At 46.0% G+C, this 24,345-nt stretch overlaps 1 protein-coding gene across 5 annotated transcripts in view; it reads left to right on the top strand.

The window, feature by feature from the left end:
* POLE2 (DNA polymerase epsilon 2, accessory subunit) overlaps positions 1-24,345 on the top strand; it is a 194,828-nt gene that overhangs the window by 1,111 nt on the left and 169,372 nt on the right. For all 5 annotated transcript variants that reach the window (XM_029598380.1, XM_029598379.1, XM_029598377.1 and 2 more), the window contains exons 2-3: positions 892-992; positions 16,902-16,977. In XM_029598380.1, the coding sequence (XP_029454240.1) occupies positions 892-992; positions 16,902-16,977 (177 nt within the window). The remainder of the gene's footprint in view (positions 1-891; positions 993-16,901; positions 16,978-24,345) is intronic.

Genomic DNA, 24,345 nt, shown 5'->3' on the forward strand with positions numbered 1-24,345 from the left:
AATGGGGGCCCGAAGCACCCTCTAGGCTCTGGCAGTAGGCATTTTCCAAAATAGTGCTGGCTACCCATCACATGGTAAGGGAAGCTGGTGATATTTTGGAAAATTGGCATTGCCATGTCCAGATCCCAAGATTTTGATAAATCCAGTGGGGGTCAGCAGGATGGTGAGGGAGCTGGGCAATCTATTGAAAAAGCAGTTGGGTTTTGGGGCAGGAATTGGGGTTTAATCTTTATTTTTGGGACTGGCCACTTCAAGGGATGACGGATGGAGGGGGGGGGGGGGAGTGGAGATGGGATATGGGTTCTTTGCAATATTTGGGAGATGTTTACTCCAGGCCAATTGTCTGTTTCATGTATTGCCCCAAGAGCATTAGGATCCGCATTAGCATGCTGATCATGATTTATGGGAAGGTTAGGTGTAGGTAACTTTCATGAAAACAATGCAATTTGTGTTTTTTCAGGCAAGCCATGTTATTTTATTTACATAAAATTAATGAACCTTTCTGTATGCAAAGCATCTCATTACCATTTTTGTGTTACTGGGGGGAAAATAATACATAGTATTTAAGATACTGTGTGTTATTACGACAAGGCATTCACCCTGCAGTATATGCTTAATGCTGTTTCGTAAATAACCCACTTAGATTGTAAACCTTCTGGGGCAGGGAGCTATCTGCTGCACCTGATTGTAATTTGCCTTGACCTAGAAATGAAAAGGCATGGATGCAATGTAAATAAATGAATACATATTAAATAAGCGTTAGCCTTTTATATAAATGCATTAGGTCTTCACTGAAACCTAGAAGAGGACTCTGCTTGTCGATGTTAAATTAACTGACATTAATTACTCTTTATTCTATCTTTTTTGGTTGATTGTTTATGACTGCTTTAGTGAAGCCAGTAAATACCTCACTGAAGTTCTGCAGTCTGTCACTGAGTTGGAGTTTGAAGATGTAATAGAAAGCATCATTGATTCTATTGAAAAACAGCCCTGTAAGTCACTCCTTGTTCTCTTTACTAACTTCAGGACCTAATTAATAAAGGCATTGGCACATTCTTGGTGAACATGGTTGTATGCTTTCCAGCAATGGCGTAGCCAGAAATGAATTTATTTATTTATTTTTTGGGGTGGCAAGGTTAACATGGGTGGGCAGTTGACATACAGGTTTAGGCCCTACTAGTTGTACTATTATTGATATATAATGCCTTAGAGTATACCCGACAATTTCTAAGTAGTTTCATCATGAGTGATGCTTTACAATAGTTTAATTTGCATTAATTTATTTTATATTTATTGCAGTTTATAAATATACATCATATAAAAAGTAAACAAAGAATACTGAACAAAAAAATAAAAATTTTGTGGGGGAGACTAGGACTATTTTGGTTTCTATCTGCTGACATTCCCATGTTAGAAACATCAGATCCAGTCACGTAATAAAAAAAAAAAAATCAATGTATTCTTTTATTCTTTCCAAAAATGCAGAGTATCATAACTACAATAAAACAGCAATAATCATAATTTATCATAAGAACTTAAAGATTTGTAACGTGTGGAACAGAACTAAAACATGCAAATAAAAAGTTCAAATTCTGTTGTCACTTCAGTGACAGCAAAACAAACTCCCTCCAATGCCAAGCACTTTGTGAAGTAAGACAAATCCCTACAAAAAATAAGCAAAACACACCTAGAACCTTGCCATACCATGTCATAACAGCAGTAACTCTCCTGACTCAAAAACAGCAGCAACCTTACCTACTAAAGGGCAGCAAAGGCAAGCATTACACCAAGCCCTAGAACACTAATACACCACCTAGTGGGCAAACAAAAGCCAAACTACTACAAATCCCTACAGAGAAAACTGTACGCTAGCCTTAAGTACTGCACTTCTGTCACACTTGCGCAACACAGACAGACCCTTACCCAATACGGAATAAGGGATTACAAATTAGAAACATGTAGACAAAACTGAAATGGAAAGCTTGAGAAACAAGATTGTGAACATTGAAATACTGAAGAAACAGCAAAACACACATATATAAGAAATGCACATTCCCAAAGATAGCATATTCCAATCACTGAAAGGCAGAATATATACAAGGTGGCCCATGGAAAAGTAGTCCACCTGGAGGCAGGCTACTTTTTCCATGGGCCACCCTGTGTGTGTGGGGGGGGGGGGGTTTACTTTTGTTGTCTGATCTTATTTTTCTAAATCGGTTGGTCCCAGTCTTTGTTCCTTGTCTGTATTTTCCTAATTCATTTTTCATGGTCTCTTATTCTGTTTCTTCTCTCTCCTCTTGTCATCTTTCTTTCCTCCTTCATACACACACACACACAGACTCTCTCTCTCATGTGCATTCTCTCACACAGGCTCCAACTTTTGCATGTTCTTTCACATACACAGGCTCCCGCTCCCACTCTCATCTACTCTCTCATATGCAGGTTCCCACTCTTAAATACACACAGATGCTCTCATATGCTGTCTCTCACACAAGGCTCCCATTCTCCCTCACTCTTAGATTCTTCTGCACTCAGGCAGGCCAAGCCACATGAGTGGGTTATGCACCTTTACCAGCAGATGGAGAAGGGGTAAAGCTGACATCAACCCACCAGTATTCTCCGTCTCCAGCAGATGATGGCCATGCATCTCCCTACTAGGGATTGCCTGTATTTAAAAAAAAAAAAAAAAAAAGACGAAAGTAGGAGAAGATAGAAGATTGACGCACTGCTTGAGCTCCTGAGGTGACCCTCAGTTGAGTATTTTTAAGTCTGGAAGCCATATATGACAATACAGTCATGGATTTCTCTTATGCCTGTGTCAGCACTGTCTGTTTGGTTTCTCAAGGTGATTTGTCTACTATGGGTTTTGCCAATGTTGGGCCACCCCCCTCTAACTCGACTAGGTCCGGAGGGGAGTGTGGTGGAAAGACAGCAGTTTTGTCCCCTCACCCCTTGTTTCTGATGATGGTGACTTCTCTGGGAGGTGTCAAGGTTTGGGCCTATTGGGCTTTGGTATAGATCCATCCCCCCTTTTTTCCTGGAGAGAATGTTTTCTGAGTCTGCAGAAATTTTATGCAGAGGTGCTTGGAGGAAGCAAAGCAATTTTCTATTAAGTGTTTGCATACTCTAGTATCCCACTTGCTAGTCTATACACGCAAATGCCGCAGAGAATCTGTTCCCTTGTAATGTTCAAGGGGATGTGGATCATGCTATGTTAGATGACTCCAAAGGGGAGAATCCAAAACCCTGTCGAAGAGAGAGAAATCCCACTAGATTCTGAACCGCATTGGACTCTCTTCCACTAGAGTTGCTGGGTCTGTTGAAGCAGACCCAGAAGGTGCTCTTTGTGAATGTGGGTGACGCTACGGAACTTGCACATGAAGGATCCCATGTTGGTTACTATATACAATGCATCATGTTTCTTTCCCCTCTTGAATCAGATTTAAGAATGATTGACCCTTGCATTGAATGCCCCTGAAGCAAGTTTAAAGGGGGGCACGCACTAGTGGATTTTTGTATCCGTTGAATCTGATAGCAAGGGTTTACTTGTGATTTCCAAGGATGGGATACCTTGGTATGCACTGTTTCCAGGCAATCTGCCTTTCCAGTGGAAGAAGGGGCAGCTCTAGAAGATGCTCGGGATAGAGGATAAAGGTATCCCTAAGCAGACCTTTGAGGTCATGACACTGCATTGCAAATTGCTTCTTACTGCTGCCTGGTATCAGGCTGGTTTGCATCTCTCTCAGGAGACACAAGGAGTAGGGTCCGATGATAGATCCTTGATGGACCGAGGGCCTTATTCTTAGCTTATGCGGGCTGTGATTTGGCCCTTAGCACATTGAAGGTGCAAACAGAAGCTCTTGCTTGTTGTAGAAAACTTTCTAGGCATTTATGTCCTCTCTTGTGGCCACTGGTGCTTCTTCTGGACTTTAACTTGGTCTTGGGTTTTCTTGGCTATCTATTTAGCACGACTAGTTTCAGAGTTGCAGGCTCCTTCTTGCACTGAGCCATTTGCAGAAATAGATCTGGGGACAGTACCTTTCTTTTTGCCAAAAGTGGTTTCTGAATTAGACTATGTTCCTGCCCACACGGGACAGGGAAAGAGATGGCATGAATATTGTTGTTGCATGCTTTGGATGTCAAGTAATATCGAATGCAGTACTAGAAGATTACTAACTCTTTCAGAAAATCTGAGCAACTGTTTATGCTCTGTGGTGGCAACTATAGCCCGATGGGTAAGAGGAGTCATCTCTGCCGTCTATGTGGATGCTGATGTTCCATTGCCTACTCAGGATAAGACACATTCTACTGAGGCTCTGGTGGTATTATGGGCAAAGCTTCAGTTGTCTCCTGTCGAGGATTGCTGAGCAGGGACATTGTCCTTTTTACACACTTTCTCCAAGTGTTATTACTTGGACATTCGAGCTCAGAAGGACGCCACCTTCGTATGTATGGTGTTGACAGGACCACAGGCAGCCTCCTGCCCTGTTAAGGAGTAGCTTTGGTACATCCTACTTGCATGGATTGTCCTGCCTGAGTGCAGAGGAAGGAGAAATTACTACTTGCCTGATAATTTCCTTTCTTCTAAGGAAGGCAGTCTAATCCACAACCCGCCCTCGGCTGCCGACTTGCCTTTTAGTTCTTCCTTATGTAGATGACACGGTGTTACTATTTATTTGTTGAAGGACTGGTAAGCCCCTAAGTTTAGTGAATGTTAATTCATTTGACTGTGCTCAGTGTTCTAACTTGGTTGGAAGCATGAGTGACTGTTAATGGTCATGTTCAAGTCTAATCAGTTTGTCCACAGGCTTTTACAGAAAATTCTAGCTGGCTGATGGGGCAGGGCTATATATCCATGCTGTCAGCTTTACGCCATTTCCATCTGCTGGTAGAGGTGCATAACTCATTTGTGTGGATTGGCCTACCTTTTTTTTTTTTTTTTTTTATAGGAAATTTAAATTATCAGGTAAGTAGTAATTTCTCCTTCAGTTTCACACACAGGCTTCCGCTCTCATATAAAAACATAGAAATGGTGGCAGAAAAGGACCAAATGGTCCATCCAGCAAACTTATGGTAGTATCTTCTGCGCTGTGCAGGTGACCCCCATGCTTAATAGTTTCCAAGACTGTAAAGGTAAGCCCATGTTGGTTGCTGTTAGAATCCAATTCCCTGTTACCCCTTGCTGTTGAAGCAGAGAGCAATATTGGAGTTGCAACAAAATATCAGGCTTATTTTATTAAGGATAGTAACCACCACATTAGCAAGTTACCCCCATGTTTATTTGTTTCTCCAGACTGTAAAAAGTCGGGGACCTCGTTGGTTGCTGTTTGAATCCAATTCCCCTTGCTGTTGAAGCAGAGAGCCGTTATTTATTTATTTATTTATTTTAAGTTTTTCTATACCGGCATTCGCAATAGATATCGCATCATGTCGGTTTACAATTAACAAGTAGATAGGTAACAAAAAAAGGTAAGAAACATTTATCTTAATAATAATAATAATCGTTGTAGTAATAATAATAATAAAACATTAAACAAGAGAAGGTTAAGGTATGCAGTTACAATAAAACAAGGGAGTGATACAACTTGGAGCATAGAAAAGAAGCTGGGGATTAAATAGAGAGAACGTAAATGTCAGTCAATGTGCTTAAAGCATTAATGAATTGTCCTTGTGAGGTAGGGATATTAATTATGCGGTAGGGATATTAATTACCATGAATGAGGCAATGTCTGGGCGCCTAGTTAATAATGGGATAGATTCAGTTTAGTTCAGGAAAGGCTTTCATGAATAGCCACGTTTTGAGTCTTTTCCTGAATGTGGGCAGGCAGGGTTCCAGTCGCAAATCTGGTGGGATTGAGTTCCACAGTGTTGGTCCTGCAGTGGAGAAAGCCCTGTCTCTGGCAGTTATGTGCCTCATGGATTTGGAGTGTGGTACTTGTAGTGTTTCTCTATAGGACTCTCTGATTGGTCTGTTGGATGTAAATTTTTTGAGAGGAATTTGAAGGTTGAGTTGAGAGTGTTGATGTATAGCTTTGAAAATAGTGGTTATGGACTTATAAATGATTCTGTAGTGAATTGGCAGCCAGTGCAGGTCTTTGAGGAGTTGCATCAATAGTATGAAGGCTTATTGGTTAAGGGTAGTAACCGCTGCACCAGCAAGTTCCCCCATGTGTTCTTTTCTTCATTTCCATTCTCTCGCCTTTAGGGATCCACAGTTTTTATCCCATTCCCCTTTGAATTCTTTCACTGTTTTCATCTTCATCACCTCCTCCAGAAGGGCATTCCAGGCAATCATCACACTCTGCGTAGAAATATTTTCTGACATTGGTTCTAGGTCATCCTCCCTAGAGTTTCATTTCATGATCCCTAGTTCTACTGATTTTCTTTCCAGCGGAAAAGGTTTGTCCAGTGTGCATCATTAAAACCTTTCAGGTATCTGAAGGTCTCTATCATATCTCCTCCGCACCTCCTCTCTTCCAGGGTATACATATTCAAATCCTTCAACCTCTTCTCATACACACCCCACACCATTTTGGTCACTCTTCTCTGGACCATCTCCATCCTGTCTTTTGAGATATGGACTCCAGAACTAAACACAGTACTCCCAAGTGAGGCCTCACCAAGGACCTGTACAAGGGTATTATCCTCCTTTTTCTTACTGGTTATTACTCTTTCTGTGCAGCACATCCTTCTTCTGGCTTTAGCTTTCGCCTTGTCACATTGCTTCAACATCTTCAGGTTTCCATACACCATTACCCCAAGATCTTTCTTGGTTGGTGCACATCAGTCTTTCACTCCCGCCCCCCCCCCCCCCCCCCCCCCCCCCCCCCCCCCCATCGCATACAGCTCTTTTTGGATTACTGCACCTCAGATGCATGACTCTGCACTTCTTGGCATTGAATCCCAGCTGCCAAATCTTTGATCACTCTTCCAGCTTTCTTAAATATTTTCATTCCCTCTACTCCTTCAGGCGTGCCCATTCTATTGCAGATCTTAGTATCATCTGCAAATAGACAAATTTTACCTTCTATCCCTTCCGCAATGTCGTTCACAAAGATATTGATTGGAACTGGTTCCAAAACCAAACCCTGTGGCACTCCACATAGCACGGTTTTCTCTTCAGAGTAGGTTCCATTTACCATTAGACTCTCTCCTATTAGTCAACCAGTTTGTAATCCATGCCACCATCTTGACATTAGCTCCCAAGCTTCTCATTTTATTCACAAGCCCGCATAGTCTATGCGGGACCATATCAAAAGGTTTGCTGAAATCCAAGTAGATCACAACGAGCACTCTTCCACCATCTAATTCTCTAGTCACCCAGTCAAAAAAAATCAATTAGATTTGTCTGACAGGACTTTCCCCTAGTGAATACATGCTGCCTCGGGTCCAGCAATCCTCCGGATTTTAGATAGTTCACTATCCTTTCCTTCGGCAGAGTCTCCATTAAGTTTCCCACCACCGGAGTGAGGCTAACCGGCCTCCTCTCTACCACTCTTGTGAAGCGGGATTGTTACACTCGCCGCTCGCAATCCCATGCAGTTGGACACTGCCAACTTGCAGTAGATGCCGCCGCTCATGATATGTACTTCCCTGGGTGCGCGTGCGACAGTTTCTTTTATAGGGCCTACAGTGAGAAAAGTTTGCAGCTCCCTCAGATGACATCACAACTGATGCCTTATAAAATGGCTCTTCTTTCGTCCAGCCTTTGCCTCAGCAAGCTCTTCTGGTTCCTATCTGGTTCCTATCTTGTTCTAGTCCCAGTCTCACTCAAGCTGTCTTCAGCCTGTTCCATTCTTCAGCTCCTCTTCAGCCTGTGCCAAGTTGTCAGCCTCAATTTGGTCTTCTCAAGTCTTCAGTCAAAGCTTTGTCTTTGTATAGACTCTTGGACTCTGTTATTGTTTGGCTCGTGCTAAGACTCGTTCACCCATCGCGCAAGCCTTAGGGCACAGCCCTCGAGGTTGCGCCACAGCAAAAGGGGTTCATGCTTATGTCATTCACAACAGGGACCACCATTCATATTCTCTTTCTCTCTCTTTCTTTCTCTCACACACACACAAGCTCTCAAACCCACATGCTCTCACTCGTGCAAGTACACACACACACACCCACGTTCTCTCTTACACACATACCCCTAGGCAGGACTTCATTCACTCGCAAACACAAAACCCAGGCAGTCTCCCCATCGGGAACAGAAGGAGGAGCCCATTCTGCTGCTGCTACTCATGTGCTGGCCCCTTTGCTATTCAAAACTCTTGCAGCTATCGCTTCCTTTATGCTGATGTTGTGCATCGCATGTGCTAGCTGCAAGAGTTTTGAATTTTGTGGAGCAAGCAAACAATTTCTCTCCCGGTAGGGTTCTCTTCCTTGCTGCTGATGGAATGGGAGCCACTGGTGGCTTTGTGGGCCACCTCCCCTCTTTGGCCACTGCTCTGTTTGTGTACACTTGGCAGCGCTGGGCCTGTTTTGTGATGGCCCTGCAATGGGGCCTCTCTTCTCAGGCCGCTGGGCAACATTAAATAGGTGGGTCTGAGCTTACAGTAGGTGGACCACAGCCTACCCAGGCCCACCTGTGGCTATGCCACTTCTTTCCAGTAAATGATTTCATTATGGGGGTATAACTTTTTTTTTTTTTAACAGAAGGCTTAATCCTCTTGATTGTCAGTCCTAATAGTTTCATATCTCTGGAGGCAGGATACCAAATTCTCTTCCCTCCATATTTCACTGCTTCTTGGCCAAAAGGACCAGCTTTGGCTCGTGAAACAAACCTTACTTTTGATCTTAGCCAAAAAGTCAGAAAAGCACATTTTTCCCTTCATGCTTTAGCTATGGTCCTAATGTAATCGTATCCCCTGTGGGATCAGGTGGCAGGGTGTTAAATCACTTCCCTCCCCTTCCCCATAAGAACATAAGTTGCCATACTGGGTCAGACTGAGGGTCTAAATAGATCCCATGCTATTAATGCCAGTAATAAGCAGTGGCTATTCCCTAAGTCAACTTGACTAATAGTTTATGGACTTCTTCTCCAGGAACTTGTCCAAACCTTCTTAGATTAGCTGGGTTTTAACTCCCTTAACCACATCTGGCAGTGAATTCCAGAACTTAATTTGTGCATCAAATGTGAAAGAATTGTCTGATTTGTTTTAAAAGTACTACTTGCTAATTTCATGGAGCGCCCCCTAGTCCTTCTATTATCTATTATTGAACAGGTTCTCAGTCATGGCAAAAGGACAAGAAGTGGCCGTCTTCAGCACACTGCTCAGACCTTGCACTTGATCTGAGCCTGACAGAGGCTGAAAAGTGATTGTCTTTAACAAATCCAAAAAACTACTTCAAACTGTGCTGTACTGTGTGAAGACTAGTAATTAACAATAGCCCTGGTGCAAGTGGTTTTTTTCTGTTGGGTTGGTGAACACCTAGGTGCTGCTGGTCAGCAGTGGAAACGTGTTTCTAGGTGTTTGCTGGCACTTCTGTGGCTCTGTCTCCAGCTTCTAGTAGTACTGTGCAAAGAGAAAGTGAGGCCTCTGGTGGAAGGGACAAGTTCAGATGTATACATTTTGTTTATCAGTAGTAGCATTCTTTGGTTCAGTAGCACATTTTTTTTCTGTATGCCAATAAATGGTCAAGTTAAATTTTAGGTAAAGTTCACCCCTTGTGTAAACTGGCTCAGCTAGTCAAGTCAACTGCTTTAATGTCTCCTGACACACATCTCTATCCTGTGTAGGTTTGCATAATTTGAGTCAGGCCTTAAGTTTTGCCTTTGGTATAATCATGCGAGCATTGTTAAAGGAACATTTCACTCAAGCTCACTCAAGTTAGGTTGAATCAGAGGCATACTAAGAGGGGGAAGTGTGTGTGTGTGTGTGTGTGTGTACTCCTAGTTCACAACAATTTCAGGGTGATAGATATGGAGAGAGTGGGGGATTTTTTAAAATCCTTAGTTTTAATTACTAGGTGTTATTTCATGTCTGGTGTTTTGAAATATTTATCGATGTTTAGGAAAATTTTAAAAATGTGTACAGGAGCTTCTAATTACTGAATATTCTATTCTTCAGCTGTTTTGAAATGTATGGTTTTACTATTCTAATTGATTTATAGTTCTTTATTGTATTGTTTTGAGGAATAGTGATTTTCTGCTTTTCCATTGTTGCACTGCATACAGAATCTGGCTTGTGGTCTTCAGTTCAGTTTTTGTGTGCATGTGAGAGAGAGAGAGAGGAAGTGCGTGTGTGAGAGAGATGGAAGTAGCAAGTCTGTGTGTGTGTGCGTGAGGGAGACACAGGAACTGTGTGTGTGTTCGCCTCTCAAACACACACATGCTCTCTCTGTCTCTAACCAAGCATGTATGTGTGCATACGAGAGGGAGCATGCTGTGTGTGTATGTGTGCCCCAGTCTACATCAATTTTGGGATGACAGATATGGAGAGGAGATTTTTTAAATCCTTATTAGTTTTAATTATTGGGTGTTATCTGATGTCTGCTATTTTGAAATATTTTATCGGTTGGTTTGTTTGTTTAAGAAATTTTAAAATTATATATTTCCTGGCATGTAGCCAGATGGACTCAGTACAAATGGGATAGTATCCGCGTGCTAGCAGTTGGAGACGGATCTGTCGTCAGCACGGGGTGTATAGCCCCACAGGAAGCGTAGCAATTCAGTAATTTCCGTCTCCAAAGCAGTTTGGAGTGCCTGCACGCTGGTTGAGCGTGCTTTCCAAGACTACTTTAATTTTTTTCTCTTTCTTATCATTCTAGATTCTACTTTACCTATCTACACAACTATTGAGCCCCGCGCTCCTCAGGGGATACTTTCCCTCCCCCCAGTTGAGCTTCCCGGGGTGATTACCGTGGTCCCCCGGAGGTGGAAGTCCTCGGTCCGGCCGAACCGCGGCAGGGGCACAGCCCCCGGCGAGGCTCGGGTGAGGCTTCGAGGCCCTCGGTCCCGGCTTGGATGAGGTAGCGGGTGCAGTTCCTCAATCGCGGCGGTGAGGTAGTCCCTCCCCCCGCAGCCGGAGACCGCCTAAGTTCCAGACAGGAAGCACCGAAGATCTGGTAAGGCGTACATCTCTTCTTACGGGTCTCCGAAGTATAGAGGATCGGCGGCGTGGCAAGCCGTGGAGGACGCCATTTTGTGGCCGTGTTCAGGTATTCCGCGCCCGTAATAGGCGCGGCTTTCTTCTTCCTTGTGCGTATATTGCATTGTTTCTGTGCATGCATATTGGCTGCCACTGTGAGTATATTGTTAGCCGCATATTGCTGAGAGCCTATTGATGGCCATTAAGCGTATTTTGGCTCACTGCTTAGTGCTGAAAGCCTATTCAATGCCATTGAGCGTCCATTGCTAACTGCTTAGTGCTGAAAGCCTATTGAATACCATTGGGCGTATATTGCTAACTGCTTAGTGCTGAGTGCCTATTGCTTATTGTTGCGCGCTTGTTATATTCAGCGCCTGTTGCTGCCGCATATTATTCTTAGTGTGCGCCTGTTGTATTAAGCGCCTATTGCTGCCGCATATTATTATTATTATTGTGCGCCTGTTGTATTAAGCGCCTGTTGCTGCCGCATATTATTCTTAGTGTGCACCTGTTGTATTAAGCGCCTGTTGCTGCCGCATATTATTCTTAGTGTGCACCTGTTGTATTAAGCGCCTCTTGCTACCGCATATTGTTACTATTGGGCGCCTGTTGTATTAAGCGCCTATTACTGCCGCACATTATTATTATTGTGCGCCTGTTGTATTCAGCGCATCTTGCTACCGCTTATTCTTGCGCGCTGGTTATACTTGGAATGGATCAGAACGCAGCCGCATCTTCAGCGGCGGCGCCGCTTGTCTCAGGCATTACAGCCTTTGGCCTCTGCTCTGCATGCCACCTTAGAGCCACGCGCAGTACTGAGCCAGACTCCCTATGTGCCCAATGTGAGGAGGCCGGGGGACCCTCAGGCCAGGACCGGTCTCAGCCGCAGTTTATTGACAGTTCCCCAGGGGCTACCCCGAATTTGGGGGGGGCAGTCTCGACCAATCAGGGATCCCGGGGGATCTTGTACCCCGGCGATTAGAGGCTGCTTCAATTTCCTGGGTGGATCTCTTTAAGGGGATTCATGCCTTCGTCCAGATGCAAACGGCTTCCCGTCCTGGCCCTACTGTCCCTGCTGCTCCTGTTGTTCCTGCGGTTGCTGCGGTTCCTGTGGTGGCTGCGACTGCGGCGGCTGCTGCGCCTATGGATCCTGTTCCTGGACCCTCACAGTCTTATCGGGAGCGGGACCTCCCGCCGCTGGACAGTCCAGATCAATCGGACCAGGAGGTTTCACTGGACGAGTCCGAACTCCCGGACGTGGGGGACCTTCCCCCAGGGATTGAGCCATATAGAACCATGAGGCGGTTCTTCCCTAAGGAGGATCTCTCCGACCTGGTGTCTCAGTGTCTGGCGGAACTGGATATAACTGGTCCCAGCGCTTCGGTACCTTCTGCGCAGAACCCCCTGCTGGAAGGTCTTCGTCCTACAGCCTGCCATTTTCCACTCTTGCAAGCAGCTCAACAACTGATAGATTTGGAATGGGCGACACCGGCGGCTTCATTCAAAGGGGGCCGGGCCCTGAAGGGCATGTACCCATTGGCACCGGCTCTCCAGGACCTGCAGGCGTGTCCTCAGGTGGACACCTTGATTAGCGCTGTAATCAAGTGCACTACCATTCCAGTGGAAGGGGGGACGGCCCTCAAGGAGCCTCATGACCGGCGAATGGACGCCATTCTGAAACAAACTTTTGAGGTGGCAGCTCTTTCTTTGCGGATTGCGGCCTGCTGCACAGTGGTGACACGTGCCTGCTTGTCTCAGGTCAGGAACAACGCTCCAGCGGCTGACATGGAGTCAGCCCTTTCCTTTCTCACAGATGCGGCATCGGATTTGGTCCGGACTACAGCTAAGGGGATTTCATCCTCCGTAGCTGCCAGGAGGCAGCTCTGGATCCGGACATGGTCAGCTGATGCGCCTTCGAAGTCTCGCCTCACCAGGTTGCCCTTTAAGGGCTCGTTTCTGTTTGACAGTGACCTTGATAAGCTAGCCACTACTTGGGGTGCCTCTCCAGTGCCTAGACTGCCGGAAGATCGGTCCAGAAGGGGACCGCGCTCCTTTCCAAGGCCCTCCAGGGGCAGGAGTTCACAGCGCTTTGTTCCGTATAGGGGTCGCTATCAGGCAACACGTCCTCGGGCCCGGAATCAGTCCTTTCGGACCAAGCAGCGCAAGAGGGGGGCTGGTCCGGGCTCTGGTCCCGGTCGCGCCTCACAATGAGAATTTGCTGATTCATCTGGGGGACGGGGCCATAGGGGGCAGGTTGACCCTCTTCTACCCCAGATGGGTCAAGATCACGTCGGACCAGTGGGTCCTCGCCGTTATCCGGGAAGGATATTATCTGGACTTTCATCATCTTCCTCCGGACAAGTTTGTGAACTCTTCATGTCCCATGCACAAGAAGGCAGCATTGGAAGCTACCCTGGCGAGGCTCCTGTCCTTGAACGCCATCATTCCAGTACCTGCCTGGGAAGTACATTCTGGACACTATTCCATTTATTTCATGGTACCCAAGAAAGGGGGCACCTTTCGGCCTGTCCTGGACCTCAAATCCTTCAACCGATACTTACGGGTACTGAGGTTTCGCATGGAAACTCTGCGCTCCGTCAAAGCCGCAGTCCAGCCCGGAGAATTCCTCATGGCGTTAGACCTGTCAGAAGCCTATCTTCATATTCCGATCCATCCAGATCATCAGCGCTACCTGCGCTTCAAGGTTCTGGGCCGCCACTTCCAGTTTCGGGCTCTACCCTTCGGGTTGGCCACATCACCACGGACATTCACCAAAGTGGTAGTAGTGGTTGCTGCGGCACTCAGGCGGGAAGGGATTCTGGTCCATCCCTACCTAGGCGATTGGCTGATTAGGGCGAAATCTCGAGAGGAGAGCCTTCGGACAACCGACAGAGTGATCGCCCTTCTGGAAAGCTTGGGCTGGGTAATCAACCTCAGCAAGAGCTGCCTACAGCCTTCCCAATCACTAGAATATCTGGGAGTGCAGTTCGACACCCGGGCAGATACGGTCAGTCTTACGACCAAGAGAAAGTTGAAACTTCGGCAGCGTATCCAGTATCTGATGGGAGCCAGTCGGCCCATAGCCTGGGATTATCTGCAGGTTCTGGGTCTCATGGCATCCACCCTGGAAGCGGTGCCTTGGGCGCAGGCCCATATGAGACCTCTACAGCATTCCCTGTTCTCTCGCTGGAGCCCCCATCGACGGGACTATTCCACGCACCTTCCTCTACCAGCCAGAATTCGGACCCAGTTGCGGTGGTGGTTGCAGTCCAACCACCTGAGCAGGGGGTCGATGATGTCCTCGCCCACGTGGACCTTGCTCACCATGGATGCCAGCCTGAGCAGCTGGGGAGCACATTGCGAAGAACTCACCGCGCAAGGGCGATGGAACAGGGAGGAGTCAACGTGGAACATCAATCGCCTAGAGGCCCGGGCAGTCCGATTGGCATGCCTTCAATTTGCTCACAGACTGAAGAACAGAGCAGTCAGAGTGATGTCCGACAATGCCACCACGGTGGCATACATCAACCGACAGGGCGGAACCAGAAGCCGACAGGTATCTATGGAGATCGCCCTACTGATGACATGGGCAGAGGCGAATCTTCAGGACATCTCCGCCGTCCACATTGCCGGGAAGGACAATACTACAGCAGACTTCCTCAGCAGAGAAAGGCTAAATCCGGGAGAGTGGCAGCTGTCACCCACAGCCTTCCAGATGATTGTGGATCACTGGGGGATTCCAGACATGGATTTATTGGCGGACAAGTCCAATGCACAAGTACCCAGATACTTCAGCCGCAGGCGCGACCCGTTCTCGCACGGAATCGATGCCCTGGTCCAGCCGTGGCCGCCAAGGACTCTGTTATACGCCTTTCCTCCGTGGCCGCTGCTGGGCGCCATCGTCCACAAGATTCAGAAACACCGGGGCCTAGTTCTTCTAGTGGCACCAGACTGGCCAAGAAGACCCTGGTATGCAGACATGAGAAGACTACTGGCAGGGGAGCCTCTTCCCCTGCCTCCTCTCCGGGACCTTCTACGTCAAGGTCCCATCCTACATGAGGATCCAGCTCAATTCTCTCTTACGGTCTGGCCATTGAAAGGGCTAGACTGAAGAAAAGAGGTTACTCGGGGCCCGTGATTGATACACTCCTCCGAGCTCGCAAGTTTTCCACATCCCTCACCTACGTTCGCATATGGAGAGTATTTGAAGCATGGTGCGACACTCACGGCACCAATCCACATGCCACCACAATACCTATTGTGTTGGATTTCCTGCAGGATGGACTTCAGAAGGGTCTTTCCCTCAGCTACATCAGAGTTCAGGTGGCGGCACTGTCTTGCTATGGTCCCAGGAGGAACGGCAAGACCATCGCCAAGCACCCAGATGTTTCTCGTTTCCTGCAAGGAGTCAAACATATTCGTCAGCCACTAAAGTGGCCTGTGCCCTTATGGAACCTCAATCTTGTTTTGGATTTCCTCGCGGGATCCACCTTCAGACCCCTTCGGGGCCTGTCTCTCCGTTCTCTAACCTTGAAGATGGTATTCCTATTGGCGGTCCGTTCGGCACGCCGCATCTCGGAGCTGCAAGCACTGTCCTGCCGTGATCCCTTTCTCAGAATCACTCCTGAGGCTATTCATCTTCGTACGGTTCCCTCCTTTCTACCTAAAGTGGTTTCCCAATTTCATCTTAACCAAACCATATCCTTGCCCACCGCGGCGGGTTTGAAGAAATCTGAAGAAGGCCGGTTATTACGCCATCTCGACATTGGCAGATTGCTGCTCAGATATCTGGAAGTGACGCAAGACCTGCGACAGACGGACCATCTGTTCGTCCTACACAGCGGGAAGAAGCAAGGTGAAGCGGCCTCGCGGCCCACCATCGCCCGCTGGATTAAGGAAGTTATCCGAGCAGCTTATGTGGAGGCTGGGAAGTCTCCGCCTCTACAAGTCAAGGCTCATTCTACCAGAGCACTAGCAGCATCCTGGGCGGAGTCCAGGATGCTATCGCCTGCAGAGATCTGTAAAGCGGCGACATGGTCCTCCCTCCATACCTTTTCCAGGTTCTACCATCTGGATGTCCAGACCAGGGAGGACTCCGCATTTGCAAGGGCGGTCTTACATGGTCCTCAGGCAGCCTCCCGCCCAGGCTGGGAGTAAAGCTTTGGTACATCCCATTTGTACTGAGTCCATCTGGCTACACGCCAGGAAATGTTGAGATTACTTACCTGATAATCTCCTTTTCCTTAGTGTAGACAGATGGACTCAGCATCCCGCCCAGCTGCCTGTGTACATGGGTTTCACCGATGCAAGGTAAGACATGTCATTTATTCCTACCAGGGCGTACACTATACCAGGTGTCCACGCCTTCCGGTTGTGTAGGCTGGCGGTCTCCAGCTACTATCAATCGGTCAGGTGAATCCTGTTTTCACTTTTCACTGAGCGTTAGTACACACATCCATAACAGCTTTTGCAAGGAAGATTACTGAATCGCTACGCTTCCTGTGGGGCTATATACCCCGTGCTGACGTCAGATCCGTCTCCAACTACTAGCACGCGGATACTATCCCATTTGTACTGAGTCCATCTGTCTACACTAAGGAAAAGGAGATTATCAGGTAAGTAATCTCAACATTGGGGGGACTGTGCCAAAGAAGCTTCTGCCACAGGTGCCAGTATTCTAAGTATGCCTCTGAGTTGAATGCTTTGTAAGTACTGAGATGACCCATTAAATGGCAAAATAAAAAAAATAAAAAAATCTAACAAGTGGGTATTTTTGTTTTTTTGTTTTTTTTAAAGAAACAGTATGTTTTCTATTTTTTTTTTCAGTGTCATCTAATATGATTGAACTGTCCATAGTGGAAGGAGCAGTTCAGGAATGCAGTCGATCGTGTAATGAAACCATGTATGTGAGAACATATTTTTTTAAATTCTTTATTCAATTTTTTATATGATATACAGAAATAAAGAAGGCTTAAAGGAGGTTATCACCTCTTTAAACAATTATATCAGAAAAGAAAAACATTTCAGGTAACATATCCATCAAACAGTTGTTATTCTTTCCTTCTCCCTTTACAGGAACATCATCTTATTAGATACACATATGTAGAAGCAAAAGGAGGTTTAAATTTATCTTCTCTAGCTCGAGCTGTTTAAGGTAGCACTCCCCCCATTCTTATGGCTATCCAAGAATACACACAATTGGTCCGGTTCAAAGAAGATATAACGGGCATTATTCCAAATTAAGATACATTTACAGGGGTATCTAATAGTGACCCTGGCTCCCATCAACCTCGCTTCCTGGCGCATCTCCAGCAGCTTTTTTTTCTTCAAATTTGTGTTTTAGTAATATCTGGAAAGATCCATATCTTTTGTCCATAGAACTCTTTCTCCTGTTTCGCAGAAATAATTTTAAAACCATATCTCTGTCAGTGGAAAAAACAAATGAAACTGAGACAGTTCCACGAGACTCGACTTGATCCTCCGATGAAGTTTCAAGAAATGCTGTTAGATTATCACCATCATTCAAGGGTGGATTAGCCAGGTTCAAACTTGAAGTGTAGACTCTATTTGCTATTGGGGGAATAGCTTCAGTAGGCATATGCAAATTCTCTACAAGAAACTTTTTAAATTGATCTCAGGGAGATCATTCTCACCTGGGGAAAATTCAAAACCCTAAGGTTTAAATATCTTTGAGAATTCTCCATATTTTCAATCTTCCTAGTCAGTATTGTATTAGATTGTATTTCTTGAAATGCAGTCATTTTAGTGTCCAATTCTTTAATTTTAGCTTCATGCTGTAGCACACACGGTTCAATCTTTTTAACAGATTCTTGGTTACTGAGTAATGCCTGTGCTAGAGATGTAATTGACTTTTCTAAAATTATTAAAGCACTCCAGTCTCCAAAGTTATTTCACTCGGTTTAACCAGTCTCTGAACAGGGATTGTGCCTACCTTATCCCCTCGACAAACTTCTGAAACCATAGCGATTTCGTTAAGTTGAGTTCTCTTCCTCCGTTAGGTCTACCAGGACAGCACTCTGCTCCAAATCTACCTGTTCCACCTTTTTGGACTTCTGTTCTCACCGTCCTCTCACTGCCTCTGTGCTGTCCCCCATTGTACTCGCTGCAAACACACCCTTTCCCACCTCTGTAGCCGTTTCTCTCTCTGCTGCTCGCTGGGAGATAATCTGGCTCGGGTTAGGGTTGTTGCTGTGGGTTGGAGGCGAAGGCTTCTCGGGCGCTCCGGGGCTCAGTGATGTTTGTTTGTGAATCCTGGGGTGAGTCGGCGTGTCCCTCGCCTAGCACCCCTGCAGATCTCTCTCCCGGAGTAGAAACTGATGTCTGAGTAAAGAAGCCCACTATCGTAGGCTGGGAGGGAGTCATCGCAACAGGTATAGAGGTTTCCTGTCGAATTCGCCCCTTCCTCTTGGTATGGGGCATAATAATTGCGGTAAAATTCCAAAGAGAGCGGAGCCAACTTTTCTGTGACCTCTCCTTAGGATGCCATCTTGGATCTGTGAGAACATTTTTTTAAACTGTGTACAGTGAGTCTACATGCATAAGTTTCCTATTAAGAAAACATACATTTTTTAAAAACTCATATTGTAGAAAGTATAAACATTTTAAATTCCACAGGTCTACATACCATTTTAAAAAAAAAAGTAAAATTTGCTCAGAGATCTATGTTTGCACTGTTAATATGTGTATATTTAATAGCTTTCATTTGGAAAATAAAATAGTCTGGCTTTTCCAGTCAAATTAAACATAGGCATACCTTTTGAGTGGGCACAGGGAGACCAGTGACCTAGGATCACATGCAGGCCGATACAGTACGGACGCGGTAGAAAGAGTGTGGCAGTGCCGGGCGCACCCGCGCTTGCCGCACGCACAGTTCGGATGACATACCGCTCGATTCAGTATTTAAATGGCATGCAAATGCCAGCCGCGTCCATGAAGCGCAATCCATTTTACTGTGTAGGCGCTATACAGCGCCTATACAGTATCCTGGGTGCGCTGGTACCTGTCATTTCAAATGACAGGTACCAGGAAGTGGATACAGGAGAAGGACTGACTGACCCCCTAACTCCCCGGGACAAGACCAAAGTGAATCGGGCAAACTTTCCGCCAGCCCCCGCTCACCTGCCCTGGCTGCGTCCATGGGTGCCGATCTCCTGCGCTGACAGCTCCGGAGCAGCCCCAGTCCTCTCTCCCCTCCTCCCGGGGACAGCCGGCGGCGAGAGCGGCTTCAGCAGCCCGGGGCGGATCGGGCGCTCCCCATGGCTCCCAGGATTCCTATTCTCTAAAAAGGTAATGAGCGCACGCCGTGACCTCTGACGTCCAGCCGGGTGCTCAGGTCACGGCGTGCGCTCATTACCTTAGAGAATAGGGAGCCATGGGGAGCGCCCGATCCGCCCCGGGCTGCTGAAGCCACTCTCGCCGCCGGCTGTCCCCGGGAGGAGGGAAGAGAGGACTGGGGCTACTCCGGAGCTGTCAGCGCGGGAGATCGGCACCCATGGACGCGGCCAGGGCAGGTGAGCGGGGGCTGGCGGAAAGTTTGCCCGATTCACTTTGGTCTTGTCCCGGGGGGTCAGGCAGTGAAGCGGGGCTGGCTGGGGCTGCTCCGTAGGCCGTGAAATTTCGTCTCTGCTTGCCTGACGCTACACACTAATGCAGGGGTAGGGGTAGGCGGTAAATTAGCAGGTTAAACATGCGGCAAAACTGCAGGTTAAAAAAGCAATAATCGGGGCGCGCGTTACTGTATGGGAGGGAATAGCTAATCCGATCGTTTATATCTCATATACATGCCGCGGGCGGAAAGGGTTACCTGTTGATTTAAAGAGGCGGTAAGGATGGGTTAAAAGGGATAGTGAATCTCAGGTAGGACTAACGTGGCCAAATTGTGAGTAGAAAGCGGGTTAGAAGCAGGGTAACCGCGGCCGCACTTTACTGTATTGGCCTGATGGTGAGTTAATGGCAGAATCTTGAGCTCTTAACCTGGGGCTTCTGGACCACCATTCAGCATTGTAACCACTAGTCCTCTCCACGACAAAATTATTACCATATCAGTAGAGGTACTTTTCTTTGTGGCTCCTTTTTCTAGTTGCTTCCTTCACTACTAGAAACCAAGCCATTTTCTTTCACTCATCAAAATGTTACATACCATACTGGGTCAGACCAAGGGTCCATCAAGCCCAGCATCCTGTTTCCAACAGTGGCCAATCCAGGCCATAAGAACCTGGCAAGTACCCAAAAACTAAGTCTATTCCATGTTACCGTTGCTAGTAATAGCAGTGGCTATTTACTAAGTTCACTTACGGGCCAATACAGTACAGTGCGCTCCAACAGAGTGCACTGTTAGCCTGCATTTGGACGCGCGTTTTGGACACGCTAGCTTTACCCCTTATTCAGTATTTTTTACTTTTTTAAACTTTTGGGACCTCCGACTTAATATCGCCATGATATTAAGTCAGAGGGTGCACAGAAAAGCAGTTTTTACTGCTTTTCTGTGCACTTTCCAGGTGCCCGGAGAAATTAGCGCCTACCTTTGGGTAGGCGCTTGGCTTGGCTGCACATTTTGCTTTCTGAATCGCGCGGGAATACCTAATAGGGCCATCAACATGCATTTGCATGTTGTGGGCGCTATTAGGTTTAGGGGGGGAGAGGGTTGGACACGCGTTTTGGACGGAGGTCCCGAAAGTTTAAAAAATTTAAAATGGGCCCGTGGCTGGCAGGTCGAAAACCGGACTCTCAATTTTGCCGGCGTCTGGTTTCCGAACCCGTGGCTGTCAGCGGGCTCGAGAACCGACGCCGGCAAAATTGAGCGTCAGCTGTCAAACCTGCTGACAGCCGCTGCTTCCGTCAAAAAAAGAGGTGCTAGGGACGCGGTAGTGTCCCTAGCGCCTCTTTTTACCGCAGGGTCTAATTTAAATAAATACTATATCGCGCGCACAGGAGAGTGGGCGCTCTCCCACGATTTTACTGTATCGGCCCGTTAATTAATAGCAGATAATGGACTTCTCCAAGAACTTATCCAATTCTTTTTTAAACCCAGCTACACTAACTGCACTAACCACATCCTCTGGCAACAAATTCCAGAGTTGAATTATGCGTTGAGTGAAAAAAAACCTTTCTCTGATTAGTTTTAAATGTGCCACATGCTAACTTCATGGAGTGCCCCCTAGTCTTTCTATTATCCGAAAGAGTAAATAACCGATTCACATTAACCCGGTCTAGACCTCTCATGATTTTAAACACCTCTATCATATCCCGCCTCAGCCGTCTCTTCTCCAAGCTAAAAAGTCCTAACCTCTTTAGTCTTTCCTCATAGGGGAACTGTTCCATTCCTTTTATCATTTTGGTCGCCCTTCTCTGTACCTTCTCCATTGCAATTATATCTTTTTTGAGATGCGGCGACCAGAATTGTACACAGTATTCAAGGTGCGGTTTCACCATGGAGTGATACAGAGGCATTATGACATTTTCCGTTTTATTCACCATTCCCTTTCTAATAATTCCCAACATTCTGTTTGCTTTTTTGACTGCCGCAGCACACTGAACCGACGATTTCAATGTGTTATCCACTATGACGCCCAGATCTCTTTCTTGGGTAGTAGCTCCTAATATGGAACCCAACATTGTGTAACTATGGCATGGGTTATTTTTTCCTATTTGCATCACCTTGCTATTATCCACATAAATTTCATATGCAATTTCGATGCCCAATTTTCTAGTCTCACAAGGTCTTCCTGCAATTCATCACAATCTGTTTGTGATGTAACTACTCTGAACAATTTTGTATCATCCACAAATTTGATTACCTCACTCGTATTTCTTTCCAGATCATTTATAAATATATTGAAAAGTAAGGGTCCCAATACAGATTCCTGAGGCACTTCACTGCCCACTCTCTTCCACTGAGAAAATTGTCCATTTAACCCTACTCTCTGTTTCCTGTCTTTTAGCCAGTTTGTAATCCACGAAATGACATCGCCACCTATCCCATGACTCTTTACTTTTCCTAGAAGCCTCTCATGAGGAACTTTGTCAAACACTTTCTGAAAATCCAAATATATCAGATCTACCAGTTCTCCTTTATCCACATGTTTATTAACTTCTTCAAAAAAGTGAAGCAGATTTGTGAGGCAAGACTTGCCTTGGGTAAAGCCATGCTGACTTTGTTCCATTAAACCATGTCTTTCTATATGTTCTGTGATTTTGATATTTAGAACACTTTCCACTATTTTTCCTGGCAATGAAGTCAGGCTAACAGGTCTGTTGTTTCCCGGAGCCCCTGGAGCCCTTTTTAAATATTGGGGTTACATTAGCCACCCTCCAGTCTCAGGTACAATGGATGATTTTAATGATAGGTTACAAATTTTTACTAATAGGTCTGAAATTTCAGTTTTTTAGTTCCTGCAGAACCCTGGGGTATATGCCATCCAGTCCAGGTGATTTACTACTCTTCAGTTTGTCAGTCAGGCCTACCACATCTAGGTTCACCGTGATTTGGTTCAGTCCATCTAAATCATTACCCAGGAAAACCTTCTCTGATACGGGTATCTCCCCAACATCCTCTTCAGTAAACACCGAAGCAAAGAAATCATTTAATCTTTCCGCGATGGCCTTATCTTCTCTAATTGCCCCTTTAACCCCCTCGATCATCTAATTGTCCAACTGACTCCCTTGCAGGCTTTCTACTTCGGATATATTTAAAGTTTTTACTGTGAGTTTTTGCCTCTACGGCCAACTTCTTTTCAAATTCTCTCTTAGCCTGTCTTATCAATGTCTTACATTTAACTTGCCAACGTTTATGCATTATCCTATTTTCTTCTGTTGGATCCTTCTTCCAATTTTGAATGAAGATTGTTTGGCTAAAATAGCTTCTTTCACCTCCCCTTTTAACCATGCCGGTGATTGTTTTGCCTTCTTTCCACCTTTCTTAATGTGTGGAATACATCTGAACTGTGCTTCTAGGATGGTATTTTTTAACAATGACCATGCTTCTTGCACACTTTTTACCTTTGTAGCTGCTCCTTTCAATTTTTTTTCTAACTATTTTTCTCATTTTATCAAAGTTTCCCTTTTGAAAGTTTAGCATGAGAGCTGTGGATTTGCTTACTGTCCCCCTTCCAGTCATTAATTCAAATTTGATCATATTATGATCACTATTGCCAAGCGGCCCCACCACCGTTACTCTCTCACCAAATCCTGTGCTCCACTGAGAATTAGATCTAAAATTGCTTCCTCTCTTGTCTGTTCCTGAACCAATTACTCCATAAAACTGTCATTTATTCCATCCAGGAACTTTATCTCTCTAGCATGTCCCGATGATACATTTACTCAGTCAATATTGGGGTAATGGAAATCTCTCATTCCTTGTACGTACCTGAATCAGTCCAGACTCCTGGGTTTTGCCTCTGCTCCAGCAGATGGAGATAGAGAAATTTTGATGGACTCTGCCATAAATACCAGGATGTCCATTCCCTCTGCCATTGCAAAACCAATAGCAGAAATCATAAACTGCTCCATCACTTCCGGGAAAGTCCCCGACCCACTTAAACTTGCCATCGTGAAGCCACTACTAAAGAAACCCACCCTCGGCCACAATGACCCTGCAAATTACAGGCCCATTTCCAATCTGCCCTTCATATCCAAAATCATGGAGAAAGTGGTAAACACTTTCTCCATGATTTTACAGTATGACAGAGGCAAGTGCACGTATGTACAATTAAATGCTGGTGCAGGGGGGGGTAGGGAGGGAGGGAGGGATGACTTCCGCACTGTTATGCAAACCACCATACTATCTAAACTCGACTATTGCAACTCCCTTCTCTTAGGCCTCCCTGCCTCTACCACTAAACCCCTTCAAATCCTTCAAAATGCCATGGCAAGAATCTTAACAAACACCAGAAAAACTGACCATATCACTCCCATACTCCAAGATCTCCATTGGCTCCCCATCACCTTCCGTTCCCAATACAAAACACTTACCATCCTCCATAACACATTATACAATAACAATTCACCCTGGCTTGAAGATATGCCACAATTCCGTCAAGCTAATCGCCCCACTAGAAACTCCCTTGCTGGCACTCTCCAAACCCCCTCACTTAAAATTGGGCACCTTTCCACTACCAGGGATAGAGCCTTCTCCATTGCGGGCCCTACCCTCTGGAATTCCCTACCCGTCAAACTCCGCTTAGAACCGTCCCTGAGCCATTTCAAAAAAGGAATCAAGACATGGCTCTTTAAACAGGCATACCCCAATTTC

Source organism: Rhinatrema bivittatum, chromosome 4 (assembly GCF_901001135.1).
Source record: "Rhinatrema bivittatum chromosome 4, aRhiBiv1.1, whole genome shotgun sequence".
In the NCBI taxonomy this organism is placed as follows: domain Eukaryota; kingdom Metazoa; phylum Chordata; class Amphibia; order Gymnophiona; family Rhinatrematidae; genus Rhinatrema; species Rhinatrema bivittatum.